Source organism: Hyperolius riggenbachi, chromosome 1 (genome assembly GCF_040937935.1).
Source record: "Hyperolius riggenbachi isolate aHypRig1 chromosome 1, aHypRig1.pri, whole genome shotgun sequence".
Classification (NCBI taxonomy): domain Eukaryota; kingdom Metazoa; phylum Chordata; class Amphibia; order Anura; family Hyperoliidae; genus Hyperolius; species Hyperolius riggenbachi.
The window spans coordinates 325,143,059-325,163,649 of NC_090646.1; the positions used below are offsets into that span (position 1 = coordinate 325,143,059).

Sequence of the window (20,591 nt, forward strand, 5' to 3'; positions counted from 1 at the left end):
AAAAGCGGTTGAACTGCTTGCACTGTTTATGAAGTAAATGCTATGACCATCACTCCGACTCCGCTTCTGATTAAAGTAAATTTTGTCTTGTCCCATCAATACTTCTGATTGATTTTAAGCCAAAATTGAAATTTGATCGATCAGACAAGTTGGTGGCATACATTTCTGGCAGATTCGATCAGTGATCAAATCACCCTGGTAATCTGATAATGGAAAAGAGACCCGAACAACTCCTCATACTGCAAATATTCAAACATCTTTAACACAATTTTGCTGGTCAGATTATTGAAAATACATATTTTACATTTCTGTGAATTTTCAGGCAAAAAGACACATATGACAAGCTTCAGAACCTTCAGGTTTCTTGACCACATCTTTTTCAAACTTCTTGAGGTTTAATACGATCTCGGAAATTACTCATCGTTTCACTTTAGCATCTTCTTTAATACGCCAGATCATTAGTTCCATACAGGAGCAAGCATCTTCACTGGAGTCATGTCCTTCAACTATCAGAGACCGGAGGGAAGAAAAAAAAATCAATAACTAAGTGGTAAAGTCACCAGTGCATTGTGCAATGACTATAGTTTACCAAATTGCACGTAATCTGCTAGAATGTTTCAAAGTGTGTCACAATCACAACAGAACATGTTCTGTACTGTGAGCGATTACATGAAAGTCTGTGGACTTTCATGTAATCATGCAGATTGCACTGCACATTGTGAAAACAAGCTTGATTCATCAAGCAGCACTTACAGATACAATGAAGCATTCCCCCCCCCCCCCCTCTTTTTATACTGTAATTATCATAAGCATTATAATGCTGATTGTTTTGCCGCATCCCCGCTTCAAAATGAGTATTCATTTACCCAGAAATGAACTTACTATCTTCCACGAGCTGTGTACAATAGCTCTGCCTCTTCACCAGTCAATTGCCATGAATCTCTGCCTCTCCTCCCCGCCCCCTTTTAATAATTAATCTGCCCCTCAGGCTGGCTCCCGAGGCTGTGAGACTCCTCGCATAGATAAACAGAGTCTCACAGCTGCAGAAGCTGCTGGATACGCTGCACGATCCTGCTGTGGTTTCTTTGTTTTGTGCTGTGAAACCAACAGCTGGCAACTGCAGCGTGTGCCAGACAGTGGGTGGACCAGTGCATGTGCAGGTGGCCTTCTATGCATGCAAACCTCCCTAGCTCCTCCCTAGCAGCAGGGAGGCACTCTATGGAGGGGAGAGAGGGGGGGGGGGAGAATTTAGATTAGATTAAATAGCACTATCTAAAAATGTATTTTGAAAAGCAAACGAGAATCGCTTCAGATCGTCATTAATGAGAGGAGCGCGAGCTCAGTGCACGCTGTGCTGCGGTAGTGCAGCATGGCGTACACAGGCAACTTACGCACGCTCCTTGTACCTGATGGCTGCTCCACTCGTCCCGCTCTGAGCCCCGTTGGGTCCAGTGGCTTTCTAGGACATGATCCCCACATGTTGATTGGCCCAATGGGCTGCTTGTCAAGACAGGCAGCCTACTGGGCCAGTCCAAGCACCAGGATCATGTCCAATAAAGGCGCTGGGCCCGTCCGCTGGGGCTCAGGCCAGGGCAAGTGAGCATCCGTTAGTTACAAGGAGCATGCGTAAGTTACCAGCACACGCTACACTGCACTACCACAGCATAGCTTGCGCTCCTCTAGCAGCGGAGCTTAATGAATCAAGCACTTAGTCTACAATGCCTTGCTAAAGAGAAATAACACACCCAACATAACTATAACAAAACAAATGCCACATTAAGAAAAGGTGGGGGGAAAGGCTGCGCGTCCCTAAACACATGCTCCAATTGAATAGTTAATCACACAGGCATACACCGCCTCTGCTAGACTGAAAAATGCATGCCCTGCATCACGGCCGGCCTTTGACCTGAGCGACCAGTGCGATCGCTCAGGGCGCCGGCTTCCAGGGGGGCGCTCTTGCCGCCCTGGCTGCATATCTGTTCTTTAACTTGTTGCTGGGCTGAAGGCACCGGCTCCGGCTGGCTCCGTTTCGTGTGGTAGCTCCGCCCCCTGGTGCCTGTGTGTGCTGCACTCCGAGTCTGCACATCACCTGACTTCTCACTGGGCAGACCAGAGTAGCAGCACAGAGAGATGTCCTGCAACGCACAGTGTTATGCTGGCTGGGATGAGTGCTGCCCGCTCTGCCCCCCTCTCCGCACACATCCTCCTCTCACTGCACGGGACTCAGGAGACCATCTGACTATCTGCTGTGCACATCTCAGCAGAGATGACACAGGTAAATAAATCTCTTTCTTTATTGTGCTGGTACATTCATTCAGTAAACCCCCTGAGAGCCACTCAGTAGGCTGTCAGCGGACTTCAAAAGAACTTGTGTAAACATCACTAGAAGTCAGTGACGCACATACCTCTACTTGTAAGTCCCTTCGTCTAGAAGTTGATCTGTCTTTTTTTGTTTTTCACCTAGCATCCTTCTTCAGAGCAGTCTGCATTGCAATCCTTTCTAATTACAGTAATGTCCGTGCCTGCTCCGCAGGGACTAGCTCACAAACTCGCCCCCCCCCCCCCCTCCCCGGAGCCAGACTGTCTCCCAGCACCTTGTTTTGAAGATGTCCTGCAGCATGAAGTGTATCTTGTACTTCCCCCAGTTTCACTTCACCTGCTCAGTGAAGGCCTGGTTCACACATACGTGCTTTTCAGCACTTTGCTGATCGCTACTGAACAGCAAAGCGCTGCTGCTAATGTATTCCTATGGGATCACTTTCACTGCAGCCTTTGCGATTCGCATAAATCGCAAACATGTTGCATGCAGCACTTTGGGGGCGATTGAGATGTGATTCTCATTCTATTAAACAGGAATCACAACGCAAATCGCAGCAAAATTGTGATTCGTAATTTGCATTCAAAGTGTGAACTAGCCCTCTGTAATGCAGGGAACTCACCTCTCTGGACGGGTCAACCAGCTCCTCCATACTTCACGTCTTTATGACAACAGTGTCCTTTCTTGTCATGTGACCGGACGTAAGGCCATGTGGCGAGAGGGGGCGCTGTCATCGTGGAGACACGATGCATGGAGGTGATAGATCGCCAGTGGAGCCGCCCGGAGAGGTGAGTTCTCTGTTACACACTGCTGGCCGCCTATACTAACGGAGGGGGCCAGAGGGGAGGGAGGGAGTGAAAGCTGGCCACCTATACTAACTGGGGGAGGTGGGAACACTGGCCACCTATACTAATAGGTGGGGATGGGGGAAGCAGACTGGCCACCTATACTAACAGGGGAGGGAAGAAAGCACACTGGCTACCTGTACTAACTTGGGGGGGGGCACACTGGCTAACTAATACTGGGGGGCTACCTAATACGTGTGGCACCTCTTGCTATCTAAAACTGGTGCAGGGGGAGGGGACACAATGGTGCCTAATAATTTTTTTGGGATGGGGGGCAGTGTTCTCCCTAGAATTTTTTTTCCAGCCGGGTGGCATGAAATAGTAGCTGGGCGGGGTGTGATGAGAGAATGCAGGGCTGGGGCTTTTGCGTGCAACTCTGTTATCGGCTCATCTCCTCCTATGCAGAAAGCAGCCGGGTGCTCACCAAAACTAGCCGGGTGGAGCACCCGGCTAAAAGAGCCTGGGGAGAACACTGGGGGGCATGATTTCTAGCTATGCCCCTGGCAGCACTTGTGTCACCCTGCCCTGTCCTCCTGTCCTGAGTGATGAGTCCTGGGCCATCTTCTCCTCTCCTGCTCCCAAAATCCATCCCAGCTACACTGACACTGGAGTCTGCAGATTGCAATACAAAACTGTCTGTATGACAGACAGTATGAAGAAGAGAAGACCCGCAAAAAAGTAAGGTTCCCCATCCCCAACCTCCCTATGCTAAAGGGGGAATATGCCTAGGCTAGACACACGAAGGGGGGGGGGCTTGGGGATCTGCAAGACTAGTAGCCTATATACACTGAGGGGGGGATCTGCCTGGGGGGGGGGGGGGGGGCACCAAAACCTGGTTACGCTCAGGGCGCTGTGAAACCTAAGGCCGGCCCTGCCCTGCATCAAAGACAAGTGCTAACATTTATTAAACTAGGAGGAACTTTAGCTTCCAACATGGTTTGCATGCAAAGTATATTATACTAGACACTTGCGTGAGGCAAACCTCCGGGCAAGTGACCTAGCCTAAATTTAAAACTTTGGGAGCAGCTAAGCAAAAAAAAATGTGTAACTTACATTTGCTTGAACAGCGAGGAGAACGCCAGCGCATACCACTAAGGCTGCATCCGAAATGACCACCAGCTCAGTGTGCAGCACCTAAATAGATTTTCTGCACACTTTGCATAATAAGTAGTAGCAGATTTGCATATGAATTGAATGCAAACAGGAAACTCAGGAGGAGGGGCTGGGAGCAGCTAACCTGACAGTTACATCGTTACAAAGGGGGGAAAGGCTGCGCGTCCCTAAACACATGCTGCAATTGAATGGTTAATCGCACAGGCATACACCGCCTCTGCTAGACTGAATACCACATTATCACTATTACTGTGAGCAGCCACAAAGCCACACAAATGTATAATCATTGAGAACTCTGACCTCCGTTTATTGAATCTATACATATAGAATGAATGAGATGATTACTTTAACAAGATATGTGTCAGTACATTCTTTGTGTCAGACATCAGATCCCACCCACACATTAAACAAAACATCTAGCATTTCATGCTTGATTCAGTAGGTACAACAAAATATTGTAAAAGATGATAATAATGCAAAGACAATTAATGGATTGATTGATTAAAGGACCATCTTGAAAAAAAGTAAAATTAACCATAAACCATTAACCATTGTCACAGTACCTTGTATTGATTTGATACCTCTAACAGGGCAGGTTTTGGGCTACTCCAACCTCTCATGGGGTATTCTCAGGAATTCCTTTATTTTCAGAAGCACACTCTGGATGGCAGTAGCATCATCCAGCTACAAGAATATAGTGCAAGTGAAAAGGCAGGGTGTCTGGCAACTTTGAATAGATCCTTTCCAGGGAGTATGTTTGTAAAGATTAAAGTGAACTTTGAGAATCCCCCCTCGTGGAGTTGGATTAGTCTAAGTGTTGGCATAGGAAAAAAGTTGCTCCAGAGTAGAATGCATTATAAATGAATGCCCCCCTTATAAGTTTGTGTGCATATGACAGTGATGTATTACCTAATAATGGTCCAAAGGTCATCTGATAATTAGCACTGACAATGGTGGGGTCTAGAGGCTGTATTTATCCACTGCTGCTCCCTATTGCCTCTAGTGGGGAAAACATTCAACAATATATTTACAGAACAGCAAAAATAATTTGTAGAAGACCAAGGAAAAGTGCCTCCTGGGGAGAATACTAAAACACTGAATAAGCTGTAAGCTTGCCTCTGTGCTGCATTGTTTCAGCCCACATCACATAGTTACATAGTTACATAGGTTGAAAAAAGACATACGTCCATCGAGTTCAACCAGTATAAAGTACAACACCAGCCTGCTCCCTCACATATCCCTGTTGATCCAGAGGAAGGCGAAAAAACCCTTACAATTCATCGTCCAATTAGCCCCAAAAGGGAAAAAATTCCTTCCCGACTCCAGATGGCAATCAGATAAAATCCCTGGATCAATATCACTGGGCATTACCTAGTAATTGTAGCCATGGATGTCTTTCAACACAAGGCTAGCATCTAAGCCCCCTTTAAATGCAGGTATAGAATTTGCCATAACTACTTCTTGTGGCAATGCATTCCACATCTTAATCACTCTTACTGTAAAGAACCCTTTCCTAAATAAATGGCTAAAAAATTTTTCCTCCATGCGCAGATCATGTCCTCTAGTCCTTTGAGAAGGCCTAGGGACAAAAAGCTCATCCGCCAAGCTTTTATATTGCCCTCTGATGTATTTATACATGTTAATTAGATCCTCTCTAAGGCGTCTTTTCTCAAGACTAAATAAACCCAGTTTATCTAACCTTTCTTGATAAGCGAGACCTTCCATCCCACGTATCAATTTTGTTGCTCGTCTCTGCACCTGCTCTAAAACTGCAATATCTTTTTTGTAATGTGGTGCCCAGAACTGAATTCCATATTCCAGATGTGGCCTTACTAGAGAGTTAAACAGGGGCAATATTATGCTCGCATCTCAAGTTTTTATTTCCCTTTTAATGCATCCCAAAATTTTGTTAGCTTTAGCTGCAGCTGCTTGGCATTGAGTACGATTATTTAACTTGTTGTCAATGAGTACTCCTAAGTCCTTCTCCAAGTTTGATGTCCCCAACTGTATCCCATTTATTTTGTATGGTGCTAGTCCATTAGTACGTCCAAAATGCATGACTTTACATTTGTCAACGTTGAATTTCATCAACGTTGTGCCCATATAGCCATCCTATCCAGATCCTGTTGCAATATGACACTATCTTCCTGAGAGTTGATGATTCTGCACAATTTTGTATCATCTGCAAAAATAGCAACATTGCTCACTACTGCATCTACTAGGTCATTAATAAATAAATTGAAGAGCACTGGACCCAGAACAGACCCCTGTGGGACCCCACTGCCAACAGTCTCCCATTTTGAGTACGATCCATTGACCACAACTCTTTGTTTTCTGTCCATTAGCCAGTTCCCTATCCATGAACACAGACTCTTCCCCAGTCCTTGCATCCTCAACTTCTGCACCAGACTTTTGTGGGGAACAATGTCGAAGGCCTTTGCAAAGTCCAAGTATATCACATCTACAGCATTCCCAATATCCATATTAGCATTCACTACCTCATAAAAGCCGAGCATGTTAGTCAAACAGGACCTGTCTTTAGTAAACCCATGTTGATGCTGAGAAAGAAGATTATTTTCTACTATGAAGTCATGTAATATTCTAATTTATTTTTTTTACATAGGGGTCATTTAAAGTGGATCCGAGATGAACTTTTACTTATTGTATAATTGTGTTCCTTTCCTATTGTATATAGGGCATTCCTGAAGCCAAATCCTTTTTTGTTTTTGTTTTAATACTCGCCCACAGGTTTTCAGAGAGCCAAGGAACTTATAGACATTAGCAAGGGCTCATGGGAGTGCAGTCTGGGCAGGAGGAAGGGGAGAGCCAGAGATTTCAGAGGCAGAGGAGAGGAGGGAGGATGAGGGGGGATTAGTTTTTCTTTTGCTCAAGATGCAGATAAGCCTGCCTCTGTGTAATGTTTACAAACAACATGGCTGCTGTCATTGTATCACAGGAAGAAATAATCATATTCTATTAAAGCTGTTTGCAGCTAGATTTGCTGTGTAAACTATCTAAACTTTAGATAAGATATATAGACAAGTTACTTGTTATAGTTAGTTTTTCATCTCGGATCCACTTTAAGAGAACAAAGTGGTGTGATAAATAAAGCAACTTAGGTGATGGTTAGGAAACCAATGTGCACATGCAATTTTGCATGCTACTAGAACAATAAAGGTCAGGAATGTCCTAAAAGAATGAATGCCAGAAATTATGTTGCTGACAATTTTCATAAGAATTTAGAAGAGTTGTCCAATAGGAGAATCAAAGCACTTTGGAAATCATTCTCATAGGTAAAGATCAAAACAAAAAAGGTTTTCTTCCTCTCTTAAGGTTTAAAATAAAGCTACAAGGAGATTGATTTTTGTTGAATGGTTTTGAAGCCTAAAACCAGAGCATAAGCCATTTTGAGGTTGTACAGCCACCACCACTGGTTAAAACAAAAAAGTAATATTAAAACTGAAGTGGTCACTGTCCTGACCAGCCAGAAGGAAAATAGAGATATGCTTAACCAGTTTATACCTGGGTTCTGTACAAGAACAAACTTTGATTGCCTGCTTGGAGCTGCAGCAAGACTACTGTAGACCATTAACAAGCCACCACTAATTTGACTAGTTTTCCCATTCAATTGCAGTCATGATATGTTTCTAAAGACTGCATTCTTCTGTCTCGTCACCGTACGTTTCCTGAGAGGGAATCTCAACAGCATATACAGTCTTCCAGTGAGTGCTACCATTACTAGCATTTTAACCTTGCATCACTAGGTTCAATTCCCATACAGGACACCGCCTGGATGGAGAGAGCATGTTCCCCCAAGTTTCCACCAAACACTAAGGTTTCATCTCAAAAACCTACTGGTGGGTTAACTGCCTTTCCCTGAGACACAGACTACAGATCAAGCCACGAATAGTGGATGATAATAATGATAATAATAATAATAATAAAATGACTTGAGTGCACACAACTGAAAAGGTTAGCTAGCTACCTTACTGAGTGAACTATAAAACTACGTTTACAGTGTATGTGCTCAGGCAGCAGATGAGTTGCTAGGCAGATTGTGCTCCCTTTCTCAATGTAATGGCAATGGATCCGCTGTGCTCTGGAAAAGCATGCAGCAGTGCATTGTAAGCTACCACTACTTTGGAAACAGATCTAGCAGTCAACTGATGTGCTAACGCAGTGTATCCACTGTTAATGACTTCTGTTCTTGTAAACTAAAAACTTTCCATTAGATTGCTGGTGTTATTGTAAATTAAGCTTCCCATGAGATTTGAGTCTTACAGGAGAAAAGTGCCTTGCCTGTTTGCGATGTTTAAATTTAGATATTTAGTTTGTGAGTGGGAAGCCTCTGGGTTCTCCCATGTCCTCCTCCAACAGGCAGTTCCAATGCGGAGACTCCCGAAACGCCGTTGCACTGTGCCTGCCGAGCCCGATCGGATCCGTGCTACTGTGCAGGCACAGATAGCTCATGCATGCGCAGTAGCAGAGATTCGATGATAGAGCTGGAACAGAATAATGGAGGAAAACGGAGGATCCAGAGACTTCCCTCTCCTGAGTTAATTACCCAAATTGGACAATTTTTCCCCTGCAGGTTTCCTTTAACTGTTCAATATATCTTGTCACTGTGGAAAGTGTTAGCACAATATAAAAGTATCATATTAATTGTATTGACCCAAACTTTTAAGTCCTACTAACTTTAACTTTACCTTTTGTGTAAGTAATGCACAAAAGCTTTACTCACTTGTAAAACAATGCTGTCATTCTCCACAGTACACTTCTAAAACTTGGGGGGGCAGCATGGGTGGTCCCACCTGGGCACCGGTCATGTCCGGGGGGTGCACCGGCCAGGTTCTCACTTCCTCCTCCCTGAGGGGCAGTTGCGGTACTCCCAGGCAATGGATGCCTTGCGGGGGGTATCTGCGCTGCCCTTCATTTCTTGGGGGTACAAGGATGCCTACACGTGGCCCCCCTGTTGATATGTAATGTATATTGCGTGGGCCACGTCCTGCAGGAAGAGCAGGTGGATCCTGCATATTCTGGTAGGCGAATGCAACATGCAAACGCTTTGCCATTTTAATTAGTCAATTGACTTGAGGCAGCCAGTATTTAAAGTGAATCCGAGACCAAATATTGCTGCCTTCATTCTTTTAGCCCCTTATATATACTTTATAAAGCATTATTTCCCCAAAAATATTTGTATTTTATTTTATACCTAATTGCCAATTAACTTATGTATCCATGCCCCCAGCTCCAGCAGTGCCTCAGCATTTTGAGTTCTATGCTGCAAGAGCATCTGGTAACTCGGCCTGGAGAGGAGGAGGCTTCTGCAGGACGAGGCATTACCAGCCAGCCCGGCCATATCCTCATCTACAAATCAGCGAGGTGACACATAGTAATGAGTGGCGAGCAGTGCTCTGGCTGTCACAGCTGTGTATACTTCACACACAGAAGCTGCCTGTGTGTGTTGTATACAGCGCTGTGACAGGGCACTGTTTGCCTCGCTCGTTACTTGGGATCTCTGCGCTGATCTGCAGAGATGTGGCCGGGCAGTGCAAAGATCAATCAGGACCTAGTGACAGCAGGCTGGCTAAGACTACATTAGCTGCAGAGCGCCTGACTCTGGACACTTCACTGAATTCATGACCTCTCCAGCCAGCAGACAGCCACAAATCATGTCAGAGGAAGGGGGGAAGCAGCTGGTTATTTGTTCAGAGTAAAAGTAACCTGTTAGTTGCTGGATAGTTGCTGCTTCCTCTTCATCATAGTCTCCCTCTCTTTCTCACTTCTCTTGTGTTTTGTTTGCTTTATCTCCTCTTCCCTGTCTTGATCTTCCTTTTCACTCTTATTCTCCATCCTGTCTTTCTCTTTCCCCCACCCTGCGCTGATATGAGGTCGGATGTTATTGCATATTATGTGGACACAGTTGCGCTAAGGGTGCCACTGCTGTCATAATTCAGCTGCTCTGATACGAGGTCTGATATTATTGCATATTATGTGGACACAGTTGCGCTAAGGGGCCCACTGCTGTCAGTCATTTAGGTGGGTCAGCCACTCTGATATGAGTTACATAGTTACATAGTTATTTGGGTTGAAAAAAGACATACGTCCATCGAGATCAACCAGAGTACAACACCAGCCTGCTCCCTCACATATCCCTGTTGATTCAGAGGAAGGCAAAAAATCCTTACAAGGCATGGTCCAATTAGCCCCAAAAGGGAAAAAATTCCTTCCCGACTCCAAATGGAAATCAGATAAAATCCCTGCATCATCATCATTGGGCATTACCTAGTCATTGTAGCCATGAATGTCTTTCAACGCAAAGAAAGCATCTAAGCCCCCTTTAAATGCCGGTATAGAATTTGCCATAACTACTTCCTGTGGCAATGCATTCCACATCTTAATCACTCTTACTGTAAAGAACCCTTTCCTAAATTAGGCTAATTTCACACTAGGACGTTGCGTTAGAGGGGGCGTTAAGGTCGCATAACGTCCCCCTAACGGAACGCCTGGTAGTGCTGGATCTGGACGTCAGAGTGAGCCGCGTTGTGCAGCTCACTCTGGCGTCAGTGATGCCGTGATGCGCACTCTTGTGCGCATGCGGCATCACGTGGTCCCGCCGGCCAATCGCCGCACAGAGCGGCTGCTCCAGGAAGTAAACACTGCACGTCATAACGTGCAGTGCATATTAATTAGCCATGTGCCTGGCCGCTCTCCGCTCCTCCCCAACATTACTGAGCATGTGCAAGCAGTCTAACGTCCAAAGTACTGCATGCAGTACGTTGCCTTGTGACGCAGCGTTACAATGTAACGCAACGTCCGCACTGTGAACAGCCCCATTGATTTTTCATTACTAGCAAGGAAAGTCCAGGTTAGCACACCATTGGAAGATTCAAAATTTCCTCAATTTATTGCTTCATAAGCACATAGATATGACAATTGTTTCGGGGCCAACAACGGATCCCCTTCTTCAGATAGTGCAAACAAATTTGTTTGCACTATCTGAAGAAGGGGATCCGTTGTTGGCCCCGAAACAATTGTCATATCTATGTGCTTATGAAGCAATAAATTGAGGAAATTTTGAATCTTCCAATGGTGTGCTAACCTGGACTTTCCTTGCTTGTTATGACTTTGGATGTTTGGGCTCAGCATCTACAGGTTACAGCACCCACACCAGGGCAAGGTGTGCCACCTCTACACTTCGATTGTATGATTTTTCATTACTGTGCGGTGGGCTGCGTTACAGGCTGCTCTAACGTGCGCCTGTAACGTCCCACTGTGAAACCAGCCTAAATGGCTAAAACTGTTTTCCTCCATGTGCAGATCATGTCCTCTAATCCTTTGAGAAGGCCTAGGAACAAAAAGCTCGTCCGCCAAGCTTTTGTATGCCCTCTGATGTATTTATACATGTTAACAAGATCCCCTCTAAGGCATCTTTTCTCTAGACTAAATAAACCCAGTTTATCTAACTTTTCTTGGTAAGTGAGACCTTCCATCCCACGTATAAATTTTTTTGCTCGTCTCTGCACCTGCTCTAAAACTACAATATCTTTCCTGAAATGTGGTGCCCAGAACTGAATTCCATATTCCAGATGTGGCCTAACTAGAGAGTTAAACAGGGGCAATATTATGCTAGCATCTTGAGTTGTATTTTCCCTTTGAATGCATCCCAAAATTTTATTAACTTTAGCTGGAGCGGCTTGGCATTGAATACGATTATTTAACTTGTTGTCGATGAGTACTCCTAAGTCCTTCTCCAAGATTGATGTCCCCAACTGTATCCCATTTAATTTGTATGGTGCTAGACCATTGGTACGACCAAAATGCATGACTTTACATTTTTCAACAATGAATTTCATCTGCCATTTATGCGCCCATATAGCCATCCTATCCAGATCCTGTTGCAATATGTCCCTATCTTCCTGAGAGTTGATGATTCTGCACAATTTTGTATCATCTGCAAAAATAGCAACATTGCTTACTACTGCATCTACTAGGTCATAAATAAATACATTGAAGAGCACTGGACCCAGAACAGACCCCTGTGGGACCCCACTGCTAACAGTCACCCATTTTGAGTATGATCCATTGACCACAACTCTTTGTTTTCTGTCCATTAGCCAGTTCCCTATCCATGCACACAGACTCTTCCCCAGTCCTTGCATCCTCAACTTTTGCACCAGCCTTTTGTGTGGAACAGTGTCGAAGGAATTTGCAAAGTCCAAGTATATCACATCTACAGCATTCCCAATATTCACATTAGCGTTCACTACCTCATGAAAGCTGAGGATGTTAGTCAAACAGGACCTGTCTTTAGTAAACCCATGTTGATGCTGAGAAATAAGATTATTTTCTACTATGAAATCATGTATAGTATCTCTTAATAACCCCTCAAATAGTTTGCATACAACTGATGTTAAGCTTACAGGTCTATAATTTCCTGGATCTGATTTTTTGCCCTTCTTAAATAATCAGAAAACGTGAGCTGTACGCCAATCCACTGGGACTCTGCCTGTTGAAAGAGAGTCACAAAAGATAAGATAAGGGGGTTTATCAATAATTGAACGTAATTCCCTTAGGACCCGAGGATGCATGCCATCCAGGCCAGGTGCCTTATTCAGTCTTGCCTTCACTTCTTCCTGCGTTAAGTATTTAATATTACAGTTGGAAGATTAAGACACTTCTGCATCTGTAATTTGCAACAGTGAGGTTTCCCTTGTGAAGACAGAGGCAAAGAAAGCATTTAATAAATCTTTCTTACCTTGGGCATCCACCATTGAGTTCCCACCCTCATCCTTTAGGAGTCCAATACAATCAACCTTTTTTTTTTTTTTTTTTTTTTTTTTTTTTTGAGTTGATGTACTTGTAAAACTTCTTTAGATTTGATATCCCTAGTGATTTGATTTTCAGCTTCAATGTTTGCCAGCCTAATTTCTTTTTTTACAACTTTTATTGCACTCCTTATAATTGCTTAACCACTTCCCGACCGCCTAACGCACAGAGGCGGCCAGGAAGTGGAGCCCTTAAGGACCGGCTCACCCACAGAGGCGGCGGTCCATTTAAGGGCATGGGCGGAGCGATCGCGTCATCCGTGACACGATCCTCCGCCGGCGCCTGTCACCGCTCGCCCGCTGCAACATCCCGCCGGCTATACGGAAGCGCCGGCGGGATGTTAACCCCGCGATCGCCGCATACAAAGTGTATAACACACTTTGTAATGTTTACAAAGTGTATTATACAGGCTGCCTCCTGTCCTGGTGGTCCCAGTGTCCGAGGGTCCCACTATCCCCCCTGATCACCTGTCAATCACCCATCAATCACCCTTCCGTCACTGCCACCCATCAATCAGCCCCTAACCTGCCCCTTGCGGGCAATCTGATCACCCACCCACACCAATAGATCGCCCGCAGATCCGACATCAGATCACCACCCAAGCGCAGTTTTTACATCTATTCTCTCCTCTAAACACCCACTAATTACCCATCAATCACCCCCTATCACCACCTGTCACTGTTACCCATCAGATCAGACCCTAATCTGCCCCTTGCGGGCACCCAATCACCCGCCTACACGCTCAGATTGCCCTCAAACCCCCCCTTATCAATTTGCCAGTGCATTAGTTACATCAGTTCTTCCCTGTAATAACCCACTGATCACCTGTCAATCACCCATCAATCACCCCTTGTCACTGCCACCCATCAATCACCCCCTGTCACTGCCACCCATCAATCACCCCCTGTCACTGCCACTCATCAATCAGCCCCTAACCTGCCCCTTGCGGGCAATCTGATCACCCACCCACACCAATAGTTCGCCCGCAGATCCGACGTCAGATCACCTCCCAAGGGCAGTGTTTATATCTGTTCTCTACCCTAAACACCCACTAATTACCCATCAATCACCCCCTGTCACTGCTACCTATCAGATTAGACCCCTATCTGCCCCTAGGGCACTCAATCACCCGCCCACACCCTCAGAATGCCCTCAGGCCCCAGCCCTGATCACCTCGCCAGTGCATTGCTTGCATCTATTCCCCCCTCTAATCACACCTTGAGACACCCATCAATCACCTCCTGTCACCCCCTAGCACACCTACCCATCAGATCAGGCCCTAATTTGCCCCGTGTGGGCTCCTGATCACTCGGCCAAACCCTCAGATCCCCCTCAGACCCCCTTCCGATCACCTCCCCAGTGCATTGATTGCATCTATTTTCCCCCCTAACCACCCCCTGAGACACCCATCAATCACCTCCTGTCACCCCTCTAGCACTCCTATCCATCAGATCAGGCCCAATACAACCTGTCATCTAAAAGACCACCCTGCATATGACCTGTTCCACAAAATTCGCCCCCCCATAGACCACCTGTCATCAAAATTTGCAGATGCTTATACCCCTGAACAGTCATTTTGAGACATTTGGTTTCCAGACTACTCACGGTTTTGGGCCCGTAAAATGCCAGGGCGGTATAGGAACCCCAGAAACGGACCCCATTTTAGAAAAAAGACACCCCAATGTATTCTGTTAGGTGTATGACGAGTTCATAGAAGATTTTATTTTTTGTCAAAAGTTAGCGGAAATTGATTTTTGTTTTTTTTCACAAAGTGTCATTTTTCACTAACTTGTGACAAAAAATAAAATCTTCTATGAACTCGCCATACATCTAACGGAATACCTTGGGGTGTCTTCTTTCTAAAATGGGGTCACTTGTGGGGTTCCTATACTGCCCTGGCATTTTAGGGGCCCTAAACCGTGAGGAGTAGTCTAGAAAACAAATGCCTCAAAATGACCTGTGATTAGGACGTTGGGCCCCTTAGCGCACCTAGGCTGCAAAAAAGTGTCACACGTGGTATCGCCGTACTCAGGAGAAGTAGTATAATGTGTTTTGGGGTGTATTTTTACACATACCCATACTGGGTGGGAGAAATCTCTCTGTAAATGGACAATTGTGTGTAAAAAAAAAATCAAACAATTGTCATTTACAGAGGTATTTCTCCCACCCAGCATGGGTATGTCTAAAAATACACCCCAAAACACATTATACTACATCTCCAGAGTACGGCGATACCACATGATTGGCACTTTTTTGCAGCCTAACTGCGCTAAGGGGCCCAAAGTCCAATGAGTACCTTTAGGATTTCACAGGTCATTTTTGTTTCAAGACTACTCCTCACGGTTTAGGGCCCCTAAAATGCCAGGGCAGTATAGGAACCCCACAAATGACCCCATTCTAGAAAGAAGACACCCAAACGTTTTCCGTTAGGAGTATGGTGAGTTCATAGAAGATTTTATTTTTTGTCACAAGTTAGCGGAAAATGACACTTTGTGAAAAAAACAATTAAAATCAATTTCCGCTAACTTGTGACAAAAAAATAAAAACTTCTATGAACTCACCATACTCCTAACGGAATACCTTGGGGTGTCTTCATTCTAAAATGGGGTCATTAGTGGGGTTCCTATACTGCCCTGGCATTTTAGGGGCCCTAAACCGTGAGGAGTAGTCTTGAAACAAAAATGACCTGTGAAATCCTAAAGGTACTCATTGGACTTTGGGCCCCTTAGCGCAGTTAGGGTGCAAAAAAGTGCCACACATGTGGTATCGCCGTACTCGGGAGAAGTAGTACAATGTGTTTTGGGGTGTATTTTTACACATACCCATGCTGGGTGGGAGAAATACCGCTGTAAATGGACAATTGTGTGTAAAAAAATCAAAAGATTGTCATTTACAGAGGTGTTTCTCCCACCCAGCATGGGTATGTGTAAAAATACACCCCAAAACACATTGTACTACTTCTCCTGAGTACGGCGATACCACATGTGTGGCACTTTTTTGCACCCTAACTGCGCTAAAGGGCCCAAAGTCCAATGAGTACCTTTAGGATTTCACAGGTAATTTTGAGAAATTTCGTTTCAAGACTGCTCCTCACGGTTTAGGGCCCCTAAAATGCCAGGGCAGTATAGGAACCCCACAAATGACCCCATTTTAGAAAGAAGACACCCCAAGGTATTCCGTTAGTAGTATGGCGAGTTCATAGAAGATTTTATTTTTTGTCACAAGTTAGCGGAAATTGATTTTAATTGTGTTTTTTCACAAAGTGTCATTTTCCGCTAACTTGTGACAAAAAATAAAAACTTCTATGAACTCACCATACTCCTAACGGAATACCTTGGGGTGTCTTCTTTCTAAAATGGGGTCATTTGTGGGGTTCCTATACTTCCCTGGCATTTTAGGGTCCCTAAACTTGAGGAGTAGTCTTGAAACGAAATTTCTCAAAATGACCTGTGAAATCCTAAAGGTACTCATTGGACTTTGGGCCCTTTAGCGCAGTTAGGGTGCAAAAAAGTGCCACACATGTGGTATCGCCGTACTCAGGAGAAGTAGTATAATGTGTTTTGGGGTGTATTTTTACACATACTCATGCTGAGTGGGAGAAAGATCTCTGTAAATGGACAATTGTGTGTAAAAAAAAAATACAAAATTGTCATTTACAGAGATATTTCTCCCACCCAGCATGGGTATGTGTAAAAATACACCCCAAAACACATTATACTACTTCTCCTGAGTACGGCAATACCACATGTGTGGCACTTTTTTGCAGCCTAACTGCGCTAAGGGGTCCAAAGTCCAATGAGCACCTTTAGGCTTTACAGGGGTGCTTACAATTTAGCACCCCCCAAAATGTCAGGACAGTAAACACACCCCACAAATGACCCCATTTTGGAAAGTAGACCCTTCAAGGTATTCAGAGAGGGGCATGGTGAGTCCGTGGCAGATTTCATTTTTTTTGTCGCCAGTTAGAAGAAATGGAAACTGTTTTTTTTTTTTTTGTCACAAAGTGTCATTTTCCGCTTACTTGTGACAAAAAATAATATCTTCTATGAACTCACTATGCCTCTCAGTGAATACTTTGGGATGTCTTCTTTCCAAAATGGGGTCATTTGGGGGGTATTTATACTATCCTGGAATTCTAGCCCCTTATGAAACATGACAGGGGGTCAGAAAAGTCATAGATGCTTGAAAATTGGAAAATTCACTTTTTGCACCATAGTTTGTAAACGCTATAACTTTTACCCAAACCAATAAATATACACTGAATGGGTTTTTTTTAAATCAAAAACATGTTTGTCCACATTTTTCGCGCTGCATGTATACAGAAATTTTACTTTATTTGAAAAATGTCAGCACAGAAAGTAAAAAAAAATCATTTTTTTGCCAAAATTCATGTCTTTTTTGATGAATATAATAAAAAGTAAAAATCGCAGGAGCAATCAAATAGCACCAAAAGAAAGCTTTATTAGTGACAAGAAAAGGAGCCAAAATTAATTTAGGTGGTAGGTTGTATGAGCGAGCAATAAACCGTGAAAGCTGCAGTGGTCTGAATGGAAAAAAAGTGGCCGGTCCTTAAGGGGTAGAAAGCCCTAGGTCCTCAAGTGGTTAATACAGCCTCGGGCCTCCTCCTTATAGGTATTATTTTCCCCCTTCATTTTATCTCTAACCTTTCTATTCATCCATATAGGCCTTTTTTTCAATTAAATCTTTTATTAAACATAAAGAATAAAACAAAGTAGTGCAAACATACCAAAAGTACAATTGACAGAAACATCTGGAAGCGATTAACAGTATCGTTTTGTTAAACGAAGAGTCCTATAGTAGTACATAAACAGCTGGAGTTATGAAGTGAACTAGTATTCTAGTTCACATACTTGAGCTCTGAGAGTTAAGTCAGTCTACTAGATCATGAGTGATTCCATTTAGCCACTGTGCCACAGAAGTGTTGAAGGAGAGGTTAAGAAAGGAAGGAACGACAAGGAAGAAAGAGTGGCAAGAGGAGGGAGCTGGAGGGGGTAAGGGGGAGAAGGATTAGGGGTTGGGGAGAGAGAGTCTTCATGAAAGAAGGCTAGACTTATAGTCCTGAGAGCATTGGAAGTCTCCCCACACCGACCATGTAATAGAGTATTGTTCATTTCTGTCTTGGGAGAGTAGAATGGACCTTTCTAGAGAGTCTATGAAGTCCACTCTTTTGATCCAGTTTTTAATTGAGGGCGGTGAGGCAGACTTCCAATTAGCCGGGATCAGAGCTCTGGCTGCGTTGATTAAGTGGATTGTCAGAGATTTTTTTGTAGGCTTTTAAAGGTTCATTGGTCGCATGTAAAAGATGGGTCTCAGGCGCGAAGGCAATCCTGTCACAAAGAATTTTTTCTATTAGGTGGTGAATTTGTCTCCAAAAAGGAACAATTAATGGACAAGCCCAGAAAATATGAATCATTGTGCCTTCATGCAGTCCACATCTCCAACAAAGATTAGAAACAGAGGGAAAAATTTTGTGGAGAAGAGATGGAGTTTTATACCATCTTGAGATGATCTTATAACCAAGTTCCTGGGTATTGACACACCTTATGATTTATGGAGAATATTTTTTGCCATTGGTCACCCTCCATTTCCTTTCCTAGGTCTGTTTCCCATTGAGCTTGAAATTTTTGCTTAGATGGGTCTGTTCCGTTCTGCAACATCTGATACAGAAGTGAAATGAGGTGACCAGGTTTATTTTTCTTAAGAATAAGGTTCTCAAAAGATTTTAAGGCCTTTGCCCAATTGAATTTGTGTCTCAGCGAGTTCAGGTAGTGGCGAATTTGAAAAAATTGCCATTGTGTGAGAGCTATGTCCTCACAAAGAGAGGATATGGCTAGGAAAGATTTGACTGTCCCTTGGGATATGAATTCATGGACCCTTGGAGTGTTGCCTGATGGACAATTTTGTAGGAAGGGGATATCTGTAGCAGGAAGGAAGCCAGGATTGTCAATCTCCCAGGGAAGGATGCCAAGCCCATTGCCACCAGACCCTTGCGTATTGCTCCTGTGGAGGCGAGCACCAGTGGGTTGCCCCATGAGAGCATATCTTTTCTCAAGTTTTCCACCCATCCTAATGCATCCCATCCCACTGAATCTTGTTCTACTAGAACCCACGCTTTGGGATTTTCTCTATTTGCCCATTCAACCACTCGGCATATTTGTGAAGCCAGGTGGTATTTGTAAAGGTCGGGGAGTGCCATTCCTCCTTCCTCTTTTAGTTGGGACAGGATTTGTCTTTTGATCCTAGGGGGTTTGTGTCCCCATATAAATTTGTTGATGTGTTTTTGAAGATCTTTGAGGAAAGCTGGGGGCAAGATGATAGGAAGGCATTGGCTAATGTACAGAAAGCGGGGAAGGAGATTCATCTTGACCGAAGCCATACGCCCAAACCAAGAGAGGCTTTTTTGAAGGCCCCATCTGGCTAGATCTGATTTCAGTTCCTTGCCTAGAATAGCAAAATTTAAAGAGAATAGGTCTTTCAGGTTGTAGGGTATGTTGATACCCAAGTATTTAAGGGAGGCCTTTGCCCACACAAAGGAGAATGCCTTTCTGCAGTGCGTGACCGTGGAGTCAGCAAGGGAGACATTAAGTGCATTAGATTTATTAAGATTAATTTTGAGATTGGATAATGTTCCAAATTCTTTAAATCTATTGAGAAGGTTGGGTAAAGACGTCAGTGGATCTTGTAAATAAAACAGCAGGTCGTCTGCAAAAGCTGACACCACGTGGTATGAAGGGCCAATCTGAAGTCCCTTGATGGATTTGTCTTCACGTATGGCATTAAGGAAAGGTTCGAGTGTTAATATGTAGATCAAGGGGGAAAGGGGGGAAACCCTGCCTTGTACCATTGGTGATCTTGAAGGTATTGGATAGAAGACCATTTGCTTTGACTCGAGCTGATGAATTAATGTAAAGGAGTTCAATCCAATTCCTCATGGAGGTTCCTAGGCCTATACTCGACAGGGTGGCGCGCATATAATCCCACGCCACCCTGTCGAAGGCTTTTTCTGCATCTGTGGAGAGTATAAATGATCGAATTCCTCGACGTTTAGCATAAGCCATTAACCCAATGGTCCTCATCACGTTGTCCTTAGCCTCCCTCCCAGGGACGAAGCCAGCCTGGTCAATGCCTATGTGGGCAGGAACAAAGGGAAGGAGTCTGTTAGCCAAAATTTTGGCAAGCAATTTCACATCTACATTCAGTAGGGAAATTGGTCTGTAACTAGAGCAGAGCTTGGCATCCTTCCCCGGCTTAGGTATGACAGAGATGTGTGCCTCTAGTAGTTGGGGTGAGGGAATAGTGGAAGGCAAAATCTTGTTCAAAGCAGAAACAAATGCTGGGGCTAATAAAGATTTAAACGTCTTATAATACTGTGAAGTAGAGAAACAGGCAAAGGATACCGCTCCACTGTACCGTAGCAGACAGTGCAGGAACAGGTGATCAGGATAAGAAAGAAAGGTCCGCACCAA

The 20,591-nt window shown here is 44.3% G+C and overlaps 1 protein-coding gene across 2 annotated transcripts in view; it reads right to left on the minus strand.

Annotated features, from left to right (window-relative positions):
- Positions 1-240: 240 nt before the first annotated feature.
- REXO1 (RNA exonuclease 1 homolog) overlaps positions 241-20,591 on the minus strand; it is a 373,818-nt gene continuing 353,467 nt past the window's right edge. For both annotated transcript variants that reach the window (XM_068233863.1, XM_068233861.1), the window contains one exon: positions 241-506. In XM_068233863.1, the coding sequence (XP_068089964.1) occupies positions 418-506 (89 nt within the window). In that variant the 3' untranslated portion in view covers positions 241-417. The remainder of the gene's footprint in view (positions 507-20,591) is intronic.